This window comes from Poromitra crassiceps (genome assembly GCF_964638095.1).
Source record: "Poromitra crassiceps genome assembly, chromosome: 12".
Lineage (NCBI taxonomy): Eukaryota > Metazoa > Chordata > Actinopteri > Beryciformes > Melamphaidae > Poromitra > Poromitra crassiceps.
In genome coordinates this window covers 42,328,134-42,342,685 of record NC_139632.1, presented here as the reverse complement: position 1 = coordinate 42,342,685, position 14,552 = coordinate 42,328,134, and the positions used below count along the sequence as shown (strand labels likewise).

The 14,552-nt window shown below is 46.1% G+C and overlaps 1 protein-coding gene across 1 annotated transcript in view; it reads left to right on the top strand.

Moving 5' to 3' along the window:
• The window catches only part of syde2 (synapse defective 1, Rho GTPase, homolog 2 (C. elegans)), a gene marked incomplete at both ends in the record, with an annotated part of 79,942 nt that overhangs the window by 18,332 nt on the left and 47,058 nt on the right, over nucleotides 1-14,552 (top strand). Inside the window, 2 exons of the mRNA XM_083647402.1 lie at nucleotides 2,138-2,412; nucleotides 4,555-4,993. Coding sequence (XP_083503528.1) covers nucleotides 2,138-2,412; nucleotides 4,555-4,993 — 714 coding nt within the window. The remainder of the gene's footprint in view (nucleotides 1-2,137; nucleotides 2,413-4,554; nucleotides 4,994-14,552) is intronic.

Genomic DNA, 14,552 nt, shown 5'->3' with positions numbered 1-14,552 from the left:
ACAGGTAGGATACATTATTTGTAACCTTTCTAGGTACCTATTTTTGGCCAATTTCAGAGGATCCCGTAATACCTTGTGACCCTGCTAACCCTTAATACCTTGTGACCCTGCTAACCGACAAAGAAGAAAGAAACTAGCCCCAACACTTCCGTTTAATGGCGGCGCCCCCCAAAAGCCTCTCGCTAGAGAACAAAGTGACACAACGCTCGCTAAAATAACAAACAAAATCTATCACTTTATTTTTATTTTTTTAAATCGTCAATAATGTCAAACATTACTTCATCTTAGTGCGGTCAGTTGTTTGTTCGGTGTCAGGAAAGTCACTTTTGAGCAATATTAGATTTAGGAAGCATCCTAACTGACACTGCTGCGTGAGCTAGTAGCCTGGGAATCTGGCTCATGTTTTGCTCTGGCAGATTTTGTGTCTGGCGATGTCAGGCTATTAGCTAGCTGCTAGGCAAGTCGAGCTAAAGCTTGAAATATACTTTAACGTGACTCATATTGGAACCTCAGCTCAGACGCACACACACACACAAACGGAATTCCCACTGCCACCCTCCATTTCTGGGAATTTTCTAAATTGAGGATGGCAGGAGGGGGTGTGGTTTATCCTGACTTCCATCACACCTTTCTAATGATACAGTCACATGCACCCACTGGATATCTGATGAATTCTGTTTTCATACAGTGAAAATATTCCAGAGTCTGTAATTTGGTGGATGTAGCTTTGGCTCGCATGAAAATGCATTTCCTCGAGGAAAGTAGAAGTTGTCATTATAGCGTGTGGAGGGGCTCAAAACAGTCTTTTACATGGGCCTGCTGTACATGTTGCAGCAAGACCCTGCCCTCACCACCTCTCTCTCTCTCTCTCTCTCTCACACACACACACACACACACACACACACACAGAGCTTGTTTTTCTCTACCTGCATCGGCTCATCAACCCACACCTTGCCAACACTTGGTGAAAAAGTGTGTCAGACAACTATGATTTGCAAGAGGTACTTTGTGATTTGTAGGAAAATATTTTTTTACTATCTGCTGGGCAAACCTTCTATACGCGTGCACACACACACACACACACACACACACACACACACACACACACACACACACACACACACACACACACACATGCATACACGAACGTGCCCACACGCACACACACACACACACACACACACACACACACACACACACACACACACGCATACACACATGCATACACGCACGTGCCCACACACACACACACACACACACACACACACACACACACACACACACACACAGCTGCAGCGGCGTTTCTTTGACATGTAGGGAGCGTTTGAAAAAAACAAGGCACCACGTCACCACTTGTATTATTTGTCTCTTTTTCACGGCGCACACACCCTCCTCTCCCTGCTCTCTCTCTTTTCACAGCTGTAATGCCAGTGCATTCTGTCTCTCTCTCTTTTCACAGCTGTAATGCCAGTGCATTCTGTCTCTCTCTCTTTTCACAGCTGTAATGCCAGTGCATTCTCTCTCTCTTTTCTTCCACCTTTCTTCTGGAAGAAGTGTGTGTGCTCAGTCCCTTCGTCGCCCTGTGATCGTCTCCTTTAAAAAAAGTTTGTTTTTTGGTCATAATTAAACTGGTCATGATTAAATTGAGAGAGAAAGATAGTGGTAATACATTTACTACACATTCTGATGGAGGAGAAAGAGAAAGGTGTGTGTGTGTGTGTGTGTGTGTGTGTGTGTGTGTGTGTGTGTGTGTGTGTGTGAGAGTGAGAGAGAGAGAGAGAGAGACAAGAGAGAGGTGGGATGATTGAGGAAACATCATACGATAATAATGCCATTGTCCCATACTGTCACTGTCATGCGTGTGGTTTCTTGATACAGATGTTTTACAGCCTCTGGGAATAATCTGAGATTAAATGCAGGCTCAATCGTTATGCCAATGATGAGGATTTCTTTTGGACTTGGCAACGAAGCTACCCAAGCAAGTGAGTTTAAGTACCTGATGGCATGCAGACGTAACTCTCTCTCTCTCTCTCTCTCTCTCTCTCTCTCTCTCTCTCTCTCTCTCTCTCTCTCTCTCTCTCTCTCTCTCTCTCTCTCTCTCTCTCTCTCTCTCTCTCTCTCTCTCCACCGCTTGCAGCTTTCATTGAGAATGTCCACGGGCCCTGGGCTAACGGCCGTGAGGTGGCCAGGGCCAACGAGCCCTCGTTATGGCGGCCGCCGCTCAACACCATCACCGTCTCCAAGAAACGCAACTGGCTGCAGCAGAGCAAGAGCCACTGCGGCAAGGACCAGCCCCAGGGCATGCTGGGAGCTGAGGAGGACCCGCCCCTTCCTCCCAGTCCCTCCCCTGACCCCCTCAGACCCCCCGCGGGAGGAGCCCCCTCGCGGCCGCTTCGCTTGCACCTGCCCCAGGTTAGCATCAAGGTCTTTGTGCAGCACCAGACTGAGGCCGAGTGCGTTGAGGAAGCAGCTAACGTAACTTGTGTCCTAAGTAGGGGTGTCACGATACACTCAGTTCACGATACGATACGTATCACGATACTGGGTTCACGATAACGATACGATACGATACGATTTTAACAATATTTTTTTAAACTTGAATAATGACAATATATGACTGGAAAAGTAGTATTTTATTTGAAATGCACAAATACAAAACATGCTGTTGTGGGAAATTGTTATTACAATAACAACTAGAAAAAACATGAGATTGGAGATAAGGCTTATCTTGAAATAGAATGAGTTACACCGTCACTTAGATTTACTTTGAACTAAAAGGTTTCTCAGCAGTATAAATTCTCATTATGCATCTTCAGTTTTTCTTCAAACTCAAACAACAAGACTTTTCTTAGTCTATTTTTTATGCATCTTCAGTTTTTCCTGTCAAGTAAACAGTTTTGCCAGAAACTCAATTGAATGGTTTCTCTCCTATAACTTATCATGTGTCTCTTCAGAGACTTGTTCAACTGAACTACTTTCCACACATTGAACTTCAACAAACAAAGACGTTTCTTTGTCTATTTTTGGAAAAAAAAAAAAAAAAAAAAAAAATTCACGATATGAGATTTCATCTCAACGATACATATCGTGACGTTTTACTATCGCGAAATTTCGTGGGACGATATATTGTGACACCCCTAGTCCTAAGTCGCTCACTATTATCCTGAGTTGGTCTTGGTCTGACGCACCTTCCGGTCTTTTTGTGAGACTTTTCATTTCGGGAACGCCAGCTGGATGTCGTGGTGTTACTTTAGACACGTCTAACAATCTACATGTCAATTTGAATAATTCATGAATACATGGCCTTAAATGTCCAAATAGTTTCAGAAAGTTATTGGATGAGAGAAAGCTCATTTTATTGACGTTAGTCTGGCGTCAGGTGACCGGCTCAGGGTTAGCCTAGCATGAGGCCAAATGACCGGCGATAGCGTCCTTTTCACGCTCTGCTAAAGACAAATCTAAATTCAATGATAATAGCAGCAAAAGTGACCGACTTAGGAAACGGTTCCGCTAGCTCAATGGGCCGACATGTGTCCAACACCACAGAACTAACAATGGATAGAACAGTCATTCCCATTCAAATATACTGTAGCCTAGGGTGGCCATTTTGATCATGTGTACCATTGGGCTAGCTTCCGTATGAACCAACTTATGGCAAGTCGCTGAGGTGAGAGGGGAGCTAAATGCTAATACTGACTAGAATAGCTAGCAAGAGATGTCGGCCTACAATCTTTGATAATGCTATGTTAGCCTTGTTGCTAACGCCAACTTTCAGTTCAGTTTTGGCACACAGATTCAAATGTTCACAATTCTTTATTCTGCTTTTACACTCCAGCCACAGCATAGTTCTCAACACGTGTGCTGGACTTGAGTTTACAGCCAAGATGTGTGTATTCACCGTAACAATTAAAGTGCCACTTTACCGCCCGGACCGAGAGAGAGTTCATTCACAGAACTTCCTGGTCCAAATTATGTCATAATGATGTCATAATGAAGTCATTGTCACTATCACTATCTTTGCCCCGCCGCCCCTACCTTCATTCACACTACTTCCTGCATCAAATGACATCATGTTATTTGGTGCAGGAAGTAGTGCGAATGAATGGGGAGCTCTCCAGGCAAGATGGAGGGAAGTTAAATGTTGTTCATTTGCATTAGCTTGTAACACTGCTCTCTTCTTTTGATTAACTTGATGTTTGAATTGCCTCTGTGTATGAACGTCCTATACAAATCAACTGATTTTCTAATCATACCAAAGCTGGTTGAAAATCAACAAAGTTGCCCTTTAACCCTTAAAATCCCATAATTGCCATTTTATTCTACTACATGTAGTCAAATTTCCAAGGTCAACGGTGGAATAGCCATTCTATCCATTCAAGTTCAACACAGTGGTTTGCTCTACAGTAGGTGTTTCCATTTGTGTTGCATCGTGCCTTCTTTCTTTGTCTTTATCCTCAAAGTTCAATCAGCACTTTGATCAGATATTTCTGGCACCATCATCATCACAGGCTCGACTTCATCGTCTGCATTTCTTGTTCCTGGTTCTGGTTTTAGGTCAGCATCAGGGTAGCTCCGCAGCCTCGGTGCGTGGACCCGGCCGAGGAGAACGATGCGGACGACGAAGGGGAGATCTGGTACAACCCCATCCCCGAGGACGAGGACCCCCAGGCGGCGGCCCACAGAGCCGCCGCCGCCAGGCTGCTGGTCCCGCCTCGACGTGACACGCCCCAGGCCGCTCAGAGGAGGCCCAGCGCTGCTAGGGGAGGAGGGGACCCCAGTCCAGGCGGGAGCAGCAGGGCCCCGGAGGGCTCCAGCTGCGCCGGGCCCGAGGCGCTGGGGGAAAGCCTGGGTGGCGGTGGAGGTGGTGGAGGTGGTGGTGGAGATGGGAGTCAGGGGAATGCCGCACATTCCACAGAGGCACTACATCTGCACAGACAGATGCTCGCGTGCAAACCTCAGGAGGAGGGGGGGCCTTCTGTCAGCAGAGCTACAGGTAAGACAGAGAAAAGAAGAAAACACACACACCTTCGTCTCGTGCTTCCTTTGCCTCCCTTCCTCTTGTCGACTTATCATCCAGTCTCCTCATTATTATTTTCTCCTCTTTCTTACCTTCTCCTCTCTTGTTTGAACCACATTTATCAGGACCGATGCTCGAGGGCCAGCAGTCATTGTCTTGTCGCTCAGTCTTTGTTAGTCTTTGTTAAGTCTAGACTCCAGGCAGGTTTTTTGCGGTTGTGAACACCTTGAGCTAATTACCGCTGGTGTTGATAGATCTTGCTAATCAAAGGATCAACAGCCTATTTAGCTCTCAGTCATTCCCTCGTCACACCTGTCTGTGTAAATGTGTCTCTTCAACATGTCGCTTGAGCTGAAGAGAGAGCCAAGCCAGGCCAAAGCTCGATTTTTACTTGGTTGAAAAATTCAGAATCTTTCTCAAAAATCCAATAACAAACATGGCCACACTAGCTCAATAGCGTTTGATGTTCTGTTCAGTGTGATAGGAGCAGACAGGACCCCTGGCTGTCTAAGCATATCCCTCCATATCGGGATATGAATCATATCCCGATATGGATATATCGGGATATGAATATGGATATAGCGTCCCTCATGAGTTAAACCCAGACAGACAGACAGACAGACAGACAGACAGACAGGCAGACAGACAGACAGACAGGCAGGCAGGCAGGCAGACAGACAGACAGACAGACAGACAGACAGGCAGGCAGACAGACAGACAGGCAGGCAGGCAGACAGACAGACAGACAGACAGACAGACAGACAGACAGGCGCAATTCAGAGCTGGCATTCCTGAGAGGAAGGAATATCCATTGACTTGTGACTGGAGGTCACACAGAGGTCACACAGAGGTCACACAGAGGTCACACAGAGGTCACACAGAGGTCACACAGAGGTCACACAGAGGTCACACAGAGGGCTGAAACATCGTCATTAAATGAGCTTTCCAGTCTCAAAATGGAGTAAATGTAATCTCACCGTGGGACCTCACCTGGCTGATTGAAACAGTGCTCTTGTCTTGTCGTGTGTGCAGACATAAAACCAAACAGGGCCTTGATCTCTTTAGTTTAAGCAACAACTTGTAAATGCAACACAATGCTCTCTCTTCCGTTTATGCGTCTTTTAATCTACTTTGGATATTGTTGGTAGTGTGGCCCGAGACAGATGCTGTAATGATGACAGCCAGCACACGGCCCCCTGTCTCTTAATAAGCTCTGTTTGTGTCTTTGACTTCCTACGTTTTGTTCTCTCTGATGTGGCAACATGCTCTTTTCAACCAATTGGCACATCTTGAGCTGAGCCCATAATTACAACTTTTGACAACTCTTCTCTGTGGCACGCAACAGACTTTTTTAAGTAGTCCAACGCAAAGTGAGGCTGAGTTTGGCTACGCTCAGCCAACTCCAATCACTGGACATTTTAGCGGTCACAGCAGCAGTTTCACAGCAGCATCGTTGCTCACTTTCTTTCTTTTTTTGATAGTATGCCAGATGTTTTTGAACATCTGGTTTTGATGTTTTTTCGACTCTTCACTTCACTGTAAACCTCCTTGAGAAGGACACCACCTCCTGGAGAAGGAAACCACCTCCTGGAGAAGGACACCACCTCCTGGAGAAGGACACCACCTCCTGGACACCACCTCCTGGAGAAGGACACCACCTCCTGGAGAAGGACACCACCTCCTGGAGAAGGACACCACCTCCTTGAGAAGGACACCACCTCCTGGAGAAGGACACCACCTCCTGGAGAAGGACACCACCTCCTTGAGAAGGACACCACCTCCTTGAGAAGGACACCACCTCCTGGAGAAGGACACCACCTCCTTGAGAAGGACACCACCTCCTGGAGAAGGACACCACCTCCTGGAGAAGGACACCACCTCCTGGAGAAGGACACCACCTCCTGGAGAAGGACACCACCTCCTTGAGAAGGACACCACCTCCTGGAGAAGGACACCACCTCCTGGAGAAGGACACCACCTCCTGGAGAAGGACACCACCTCCTGGACACCACCTCCTGGAGAAGGACACCACCTCCTGGAGAAGGACACCACCTCCTTGAGAAGGACACCACCTCCTGGAGAAGGACACCACCTCTTTGAGACGGACACTACCTCCTGGAGAAGGACACCACCTCCTGGAGAAGGACACCATCTCCTGGAGAAGGACACCACCTCCTTGAGAAGGACAGCAGTTTTGATTGGCGGCTGGTAAACAGCTTGATGCTTATTGATTGGCCTGGGAGTCCTGGCTCTCTCTGACATCACGTGGGGCTCAGCCAAACTCTCCGTCCTGAAAAGACTTTCCTCGTGGGATTAGGATTAAACCCGGCCCCGAGGAGTCGCGGCGTGCTAGCTGAGGAAAAGCGCTAATCACGGGGCGCACACAGCCAATTAAAAGGAGGGCTATTTTCTGCCTGTACCGTTTGATACGTTTCACACTGGCTTTGCAGTCGACATTGAAATTTGCCGGTATCATTAAGGGGGCCTTTCATGCTGGCTAAGCAGATGTGAGTGGACATAATTGGAGGCTGGTGTGGCTGGTTCAGCGGTGAAGGAATCTTGATCTGGGCCTCTGTGAGCAGAAGGTTCAGTGAGCTGTCCGCTCGCCTTCAGCAGAGAGGGAGGATTTTCCACTAAGTTAAGTCAGTACTCTTGAAGAAGCTGTGTCTCATCTGTACACCATAACAAGCCTCTGAGATCGGGTCAGTGTAGCGGGAGCGCTGTGGCAGCACACACACAGTAGCAGTCCTGTGATAGTGTGGGCCGACAAGCTGCCCTGACTGGCTGCTGTGAAAACGACAAGTGTGTGTGTGTGTGTGTGTGTGTGTGTGTGTGTGTGTGTGTGTGTGTGTGGCCGGCCCCCGGCTCCGGAACTGCCTCCCTCCCTCGCCTGCTGGCTTGTTGACTTTGCGGTTCGTTCCTGTGGGTTTGGCCATGCCATCATCCCACACTTCACCCCAACAAAAAGAACAACAAGCTCGGCTACTTGTAAGAGGAAACACTCGAGAGCTATAAAATATAATTTCATCTATATTAGTGTCTCCTCTCCTACCGCCTCAAATCACTGTGTGTGTGTGTGTGTGTGTGTGTGTGTGGCAGTGCACTCCTCCTGGTCCTCCTCCATACTAACTGGTTGGGGGGGGGATGGTGATGTTAAGCTGGAGTCAAAAGGACATAGGCCTGCTGTGTGGGACTTCACTCCACCCAGCATTCAGTAGCCTCTCCCAGTGTTTCCCCCTAGAAAATCTTTCAGGCCTGGAGGGATTTTCGAAACGTACCTCGACCGCAACGTTGGGGCCATCGCTGGCGACGCTAAACTTTTAGCTAACCTGTTCGCATCTATGTTCGCAAAGGCATCCCTCAAGTATCATCATACTATTATGGGATGCGATGCGAACAGTTGGATTATGGGATGTGCGTTTCCCAGGCAACGACACACGTTGACACGTTTTGGAACAGCGCTGCACGCTGGCACAATGCTCCTAAAAGCAAAAATGCTTATTGTTTTGAATGATTTGGCACCTTCTATTACTGTCAACACTAGTATTGCTGTATTGTAATGATATGCCATAAAGGTTTATTGAAATTTTGGGGAGAGCAGAAAAAAAAGAAAAAAAATTGCAATTCTTTTTCTGGCCTGGCGGGGAAAAAGAAAAAGGTGAATAGGGCCAAACAGGGATTCTTCGGGGACAACTTCCGGCTTGTTGCTTGGCAACGAGCATCCACACTAGCGTCGCTCTCCTATGCGTCACATGAAACTCAATACAAAAAACAAACAAACTGTCAGTTTACTGTTGTCTTGTGAATTATTGGGGTCTTTTGTAATGTTTGGATTAGAAACTGAAGCTCAGACCACGTCTGTTTCATTGATATTATGTTTGGATTAGAAACTGAAGCTCAGACCACATCTGTTTCATTGATATTTGTTCACAGAATTCATGTCCACGCTTGTTTTGACTTGCTGTCTGACCCCAGTTCCAGGTGTGTGATGTCAGGGTGTCCCCAATAATTGCATTGCCCATTATCTGTGTCACCCAATTTGTCCACAACCCTTCTCTGAGACCTTTTCACATTTCCTCTCATTTGACAGCTGGCTATAGTGTCAACCAACAAACAAATTGTCTTTTTATTGCCTTGTCTCAGCTCATATCCCCACTGAAATATCAGTCGCTGGGTGCTGTATAAATGCAATATGTACAGTATTCATTTTAATGTCCCGTGCTCAAACGTAGAAAATGACTGTAATATATATCTGCTGGGGTTTTTATAGTGTTGTTGATCAATACCAACAAACGACTCAACGATTACTTCACCGGCTGCGGAGATTTCCAGCTTTCAAAACTGACTTTTCGGCCTGTACTCATCCATTGTGATATTATTTTTTTCTTCACTAGATGTTTCTGTTGGATCTCTGCTCGTATTAGCTAGCTTACCTGTCTCTATTATCAACATTTTTGTATTATTTATTTAATTTAGTGAAATGAATTACAGGGCATCATAAACTGACCTGTCGCAATTCCTCGGTTGAGGTTGATAAAAGTCCCAGATGATTGAAATGGGTGAGCTGCTGAAATAGCTCAAGATGTGTTGTTGTGCCTAACTAGTTTATCAATTTATTAAAATGATCCCCATTAGCTGCTGCCAAGACGACCGCTAGTCTTCCTGGGGTCCAAGCACAGTATACATTACATGACAAATGATAGTAATGCAAGCAATGGAAGAATGCAATAGTAAAATGACAATAGTAAAATAACAAGCAATAGTATAATGCAATAAGCGCAAAGGAAAATGACAGAAGACTAAATAAAAAGCAATACAAAGTACAGACAATAGCATGGTCAGCTAGTCCTCTGGCTGGCCTTTAGTCCAAATATGACAGGATAAGTACAACTCTCTGTACTTTAGAAAACACACATAGTAAGTACAGTCAAAGTGATGTGACAAACATCAATGTGTGTGTGATAGTGTGTGTGAGTGCAGATGGGATTCTGAGCTTCCGTATTATTTGTTGGAAAGACGAGACCATACATGGAACTGGTATTCCTTTTATTGCTTAACTGTGAGTCTGTGACTGGTTATTAACACATTGACTGCCAGCCTTTTTTCAATGTTGTAGGTAGGTTCTGCCAGGTTTTTTTTTGAGGATTCTAGGCTCATTTTACAAGAGCCGAGGATTCTTTTCTGTTAGGACTTCGTGAACACCAATCATCTAAAAAGAACTAATAGAATGTGTGCTTTCTCTGTCTAAAAGAGTTAGTTTGTAGAGTTAGTAGTTATGTAAGCATTAGCAGTTGAATACAGCATGGTTTCAGCGTCAGAAAAAATATTCAGAGATAAACGGCTTTTTGTGAACAGTCACTTTAACCATTCATTTTTGGCATCAGTAAGACCTAAACAATAGTTTTGAACAGTAATTTCCTCCATAACAGCAGGAAACTCCCCTCTGCTCAACTCCTCCCTCCGTGGGCGTTCTTCTTGGCTGCAGCGCCGTGTCACAAGCACTTTCCTACCTGTGCAAATGCACTTTCTCATACTCTCGACCTCTCAAATAAATTTCTGAATAGAAATTAAATTACTCTAAATTAGAGCGAAAAAGAAACAAAAAAGAATGGGTTGAAAATCCCATTCTAAAAGCCTTTTATGGCTGTTTCCAATTTGGTGCTATTTTGCAAGGCAAAATGGCCTGCTGCACCACAAGCTTGTCACCAGTCTCACTGCCCCGCTGCCGCTGTGCGGCTGTGCCTGGCTGTGCCTGTCTGCGTGGCCGCTCCCCGAGGAAGCCCGGCTGGACTCGCCCGCCTCCCGGAGCCCTGGCCGAGAGCTCCGATGAAGCCCCTGCGACTCTGGTCATATTTACGCTGCGTGCCTCAAAGTGTGCTCCATCCGCAATCCACCATGCAAGTTTGCAATCCCGCACCGCCAGCAATCAGCGCGAAAACGAAAGCGCCTCCGCCAATCCATTTTCATGAGAATGGAAATGGATCACACTGCTTTTTGCTTGCCTTCCTCCTTCCTTGTCGCCACTTAGTGGGTCGGTGGAATGGGTTGTACACGTTGTACACGTCCAATACTTATATAAGAGATGTAAAAGGGTTAGATGCACATCCCACCGTCAAAAAAAAAAAATCGATGCCAACGACGTGTTAACACGTCGTTGGCAGTCAACAGCTGGATTCTGAAAACGTGTTAACACGCCGTTGGCAGTGAACGTGTTAAATTATAATTGAATCTAATTTGCCTACCTGGTGAGGCAATTGTATTCTTTGTTTAGTTTAATGGCGGTTGGCAGGCAATTCAGTTGAATTCAAAAACTGTATTAGACAATCGATGTATGTTTGTGCACCAGTGATTTGAGGTAAATGACATGACTCGCGTCTCTCAATATATAAAGTTATAGGACCCACTAGTCTCGATAAGCTTGGACCTTATTGATTTTCGGGTTTTAAGGAATTATCGATCGATACCAATCAATACCGGGTCTCGATCCCCATCCCTAGTGAAGAGTGGGCATAGTGATTTAGTAGTTTGATTGTACTGTTATCATAGATTATTTTAGTGTAAATTTTATAGTTGCGTGTTTGTAGTATTTAGTAAGCCCTTTTTATTGCAATCCCTATATGCCAGAGACTGGTGTCCCTCCGGGAGCCCAGACAGCCACTGAGCTTCTCCTCCTTTTTCAGGCAGGCAAACTAGTCACCTTTAGGTGACAGTCACCTTTTTCTGCCCAAAATAGGAGGATTTTTGCGTGGTTTTATGTCTGCCCTGGTAGTGTCACCTGTTCCACTCTCCGTGACTTAGCATGTTGTCCGCATTTTGTCATGTGATTCGCATGGAGTCAATAGGGCTGGGCAGAGCCGTATAATAGAAGAGTTCTGACATCTCCATTCACTCCAATGGACCAGTTTTTTTCCAGGAAGTAGAAAGTGGAACTCTTCAGTAAAAAAAGCAGCACTGTCGAGTTGCATCAAAATAGACAGTGTTGTACTTTGAAAGGGTTTTTCATCCCTTGAAATGAATCAAATTGTACATTATCGGCTTTATTTTAGCATGCAAAAGTAGCGCGAGACCCATTCCTGGCTGTTCATTGGCTAATGATTCTTGCATTTTGGTCCTCCGCTGATGCCACTCTCTTACTAGAGGACACTAGGGCTGGGTATTGGCAAGGACCTCATGATACAATACATATCACAATACATGGGTCACGATATGATTGTATCACGATACATTGCGATACAATACATATTGCAATACTCAACATAATTGACTGAAAACTTTAAAATAGAGCTGAAAATACAACTCGCGGTGTGTACCACCCAGGTAGTGTAATAATATGTACATCACTTTATATTGATAACTTGATCAAATCGAGTCAAAACTATGAGTTGAGTGTGTTACCGAACGCACTGAAATAAAAAGTATTCTTATTGCGTCACCGAAGAGACGGCTGTGCAAAAAAATCGATATGGCGATATATCACGATATTTTTCTGAAATATCGATACAGTATTGCGGAAAGAAATCTCGGGATATATTGCCGTATCGATGTTATTGCACAGCCCTAGGAGTCGAGCGGTTACACCTCCCCCTCGCCGGTTTCTGCGTCATGATAAGCTCTGGGTCACGGGGTCGTGGTGGTGCGCTCTAGTCTACTCTACATTTTGGCGCTTATCCCCCCCGTCCTTTCTGCCTCTTCTGTCTGTGTCAGATCTCCCTCTTAGCACAGACACCACTTTATTTCAGGGCTAAAAATTCTATTGACACGCCTCTCTAGTCTATTGAGCACCAATAAGAGACGTCTGCTGAATTAATGAAGCCATGCAGATGTAGATGACTCGGTGTGACTATGGGCTTCCTCTGTCCGGCTGGCTAAGTTCCTTTTCGCTCACCGGATACACTCCAGACTCCTCGTGTGCTCCTCTATTGACTGGCTTTTTGTTCATCTGAATGCTCTATTTGTATGGAGAATAATGATTGATGGACTTTGGGGGGGTGGTGGGTGAGCATGGTGTGTTCCCCAATCTCTTGTTCCCTGCAGCGCCTGCTTGAGGAATCTGACTTGGCCAGCGCTCTGAGTGGCATCAGGGTCTATTTCTGGGGGTTGTTTTGGTCACTGCAGTGCGCTCAGGAGGTCGTGCTGCTGCTGGCTGCGGCGCTGGAGAATTGGCCCGGGCTGCTAGAGTTACACGAGAGAGAACCAGGTCTGAGCTGGAATCTAATCTAGGCTGAGGAGGACTGCAAGGTTGGCTTTGCAGGAAGTCAACAACTCAGTGGGCTGACTGACACCACGGCAGCCAGCAGCACTCTAAAGCACACAGAGAGTCCCATAGTTTCCCTCTAGTGTGAAGTGCACTTCACATAGATTAGGCATTGCTCTTTCCGGTCAGTACCAGAACAGAACCAGACACGGACCAGTTGTAAAAAAAGCAGTTCTGCTCCCAGGTGTGCACGATGATGGATTTTTCTCACATGTCCACTCTGTACTACGTTAGCAGATCTCCTCTCTCACATGTCCACTCTGTACTACGTTAGCAGATCTCCTCTCACATGTCCACTCTGTACTACGTTAGCAGATCTCCTCTCACATGTCCACTCTGTACTACGTTAGCAGATCTCCTCTCACATGTCCACTCTGTACTACGTTAGCAGATCTCCTCTCTCACATGTCCACTCTGTACTACGTTAGCAGATCTCCTCTCTCACATGTCCACTCTGTACTACGTTAGCAGATCTCCTCTCTCACATGTCCACTCTGTACTACGTTAGCAGATCTCCTCTCACATGTCCACTCTGTACTACGTTAGCAGATCTCCTCTCTCACATGTCCACTCTGTACTACGTTAGCAGATCTCCTCTCACATGTCCACTCTGTACTACGTTAGCAGATCTCCTCTCACATGTCCCCTCTGTACTACGTTAGCAGATCTCCTCTCTCACATGTCCACTCTGTACTACGTTAGCAGATCTCCTCTCACATGTCCACTCTGTACTACGTTAGCGGATCTCCTCTCACATGTCCACTCTGTACTACGTTAGCGGATCTCCTCTCACATGTCCACTCTGTACTACGTTAGCGGATCTCCTCTCACATGTCCACTCTGTACTACGTTAGCAGATCTCCTCTCTCACATGTCCACTCTGTACTACGTTAGCAGATCTCCTCTCTCACATGTCCACTCTGTACTACGTTAGCAGATCTCCTCTCACATGTCCACTCTGTACTACGTTAGCAGATCTCCTCTCACATGTCCACTCTGTACTACGTTAGCAGATCTCCTCTCACATGTCCACTCTGTACTACGTTAGCAGATCTCCTCTCTCACATGTCCACTCTGTACTACGTTAGCAGATCTCCTCTCACATGTCCACTCTGTACTACGTTAGCAGATCTCCTCTCTCACATGTCCACTCTGTACTACGTTAGCAGATCTCCTCTCTCGCATGTCCACTCTGTACTACGTTAGCAGATCTCCTCTCACATGTCCACTCTGTACTACGTTAGCAGATCTCCTCTCTCACATGTCCACTCTGTACTACGT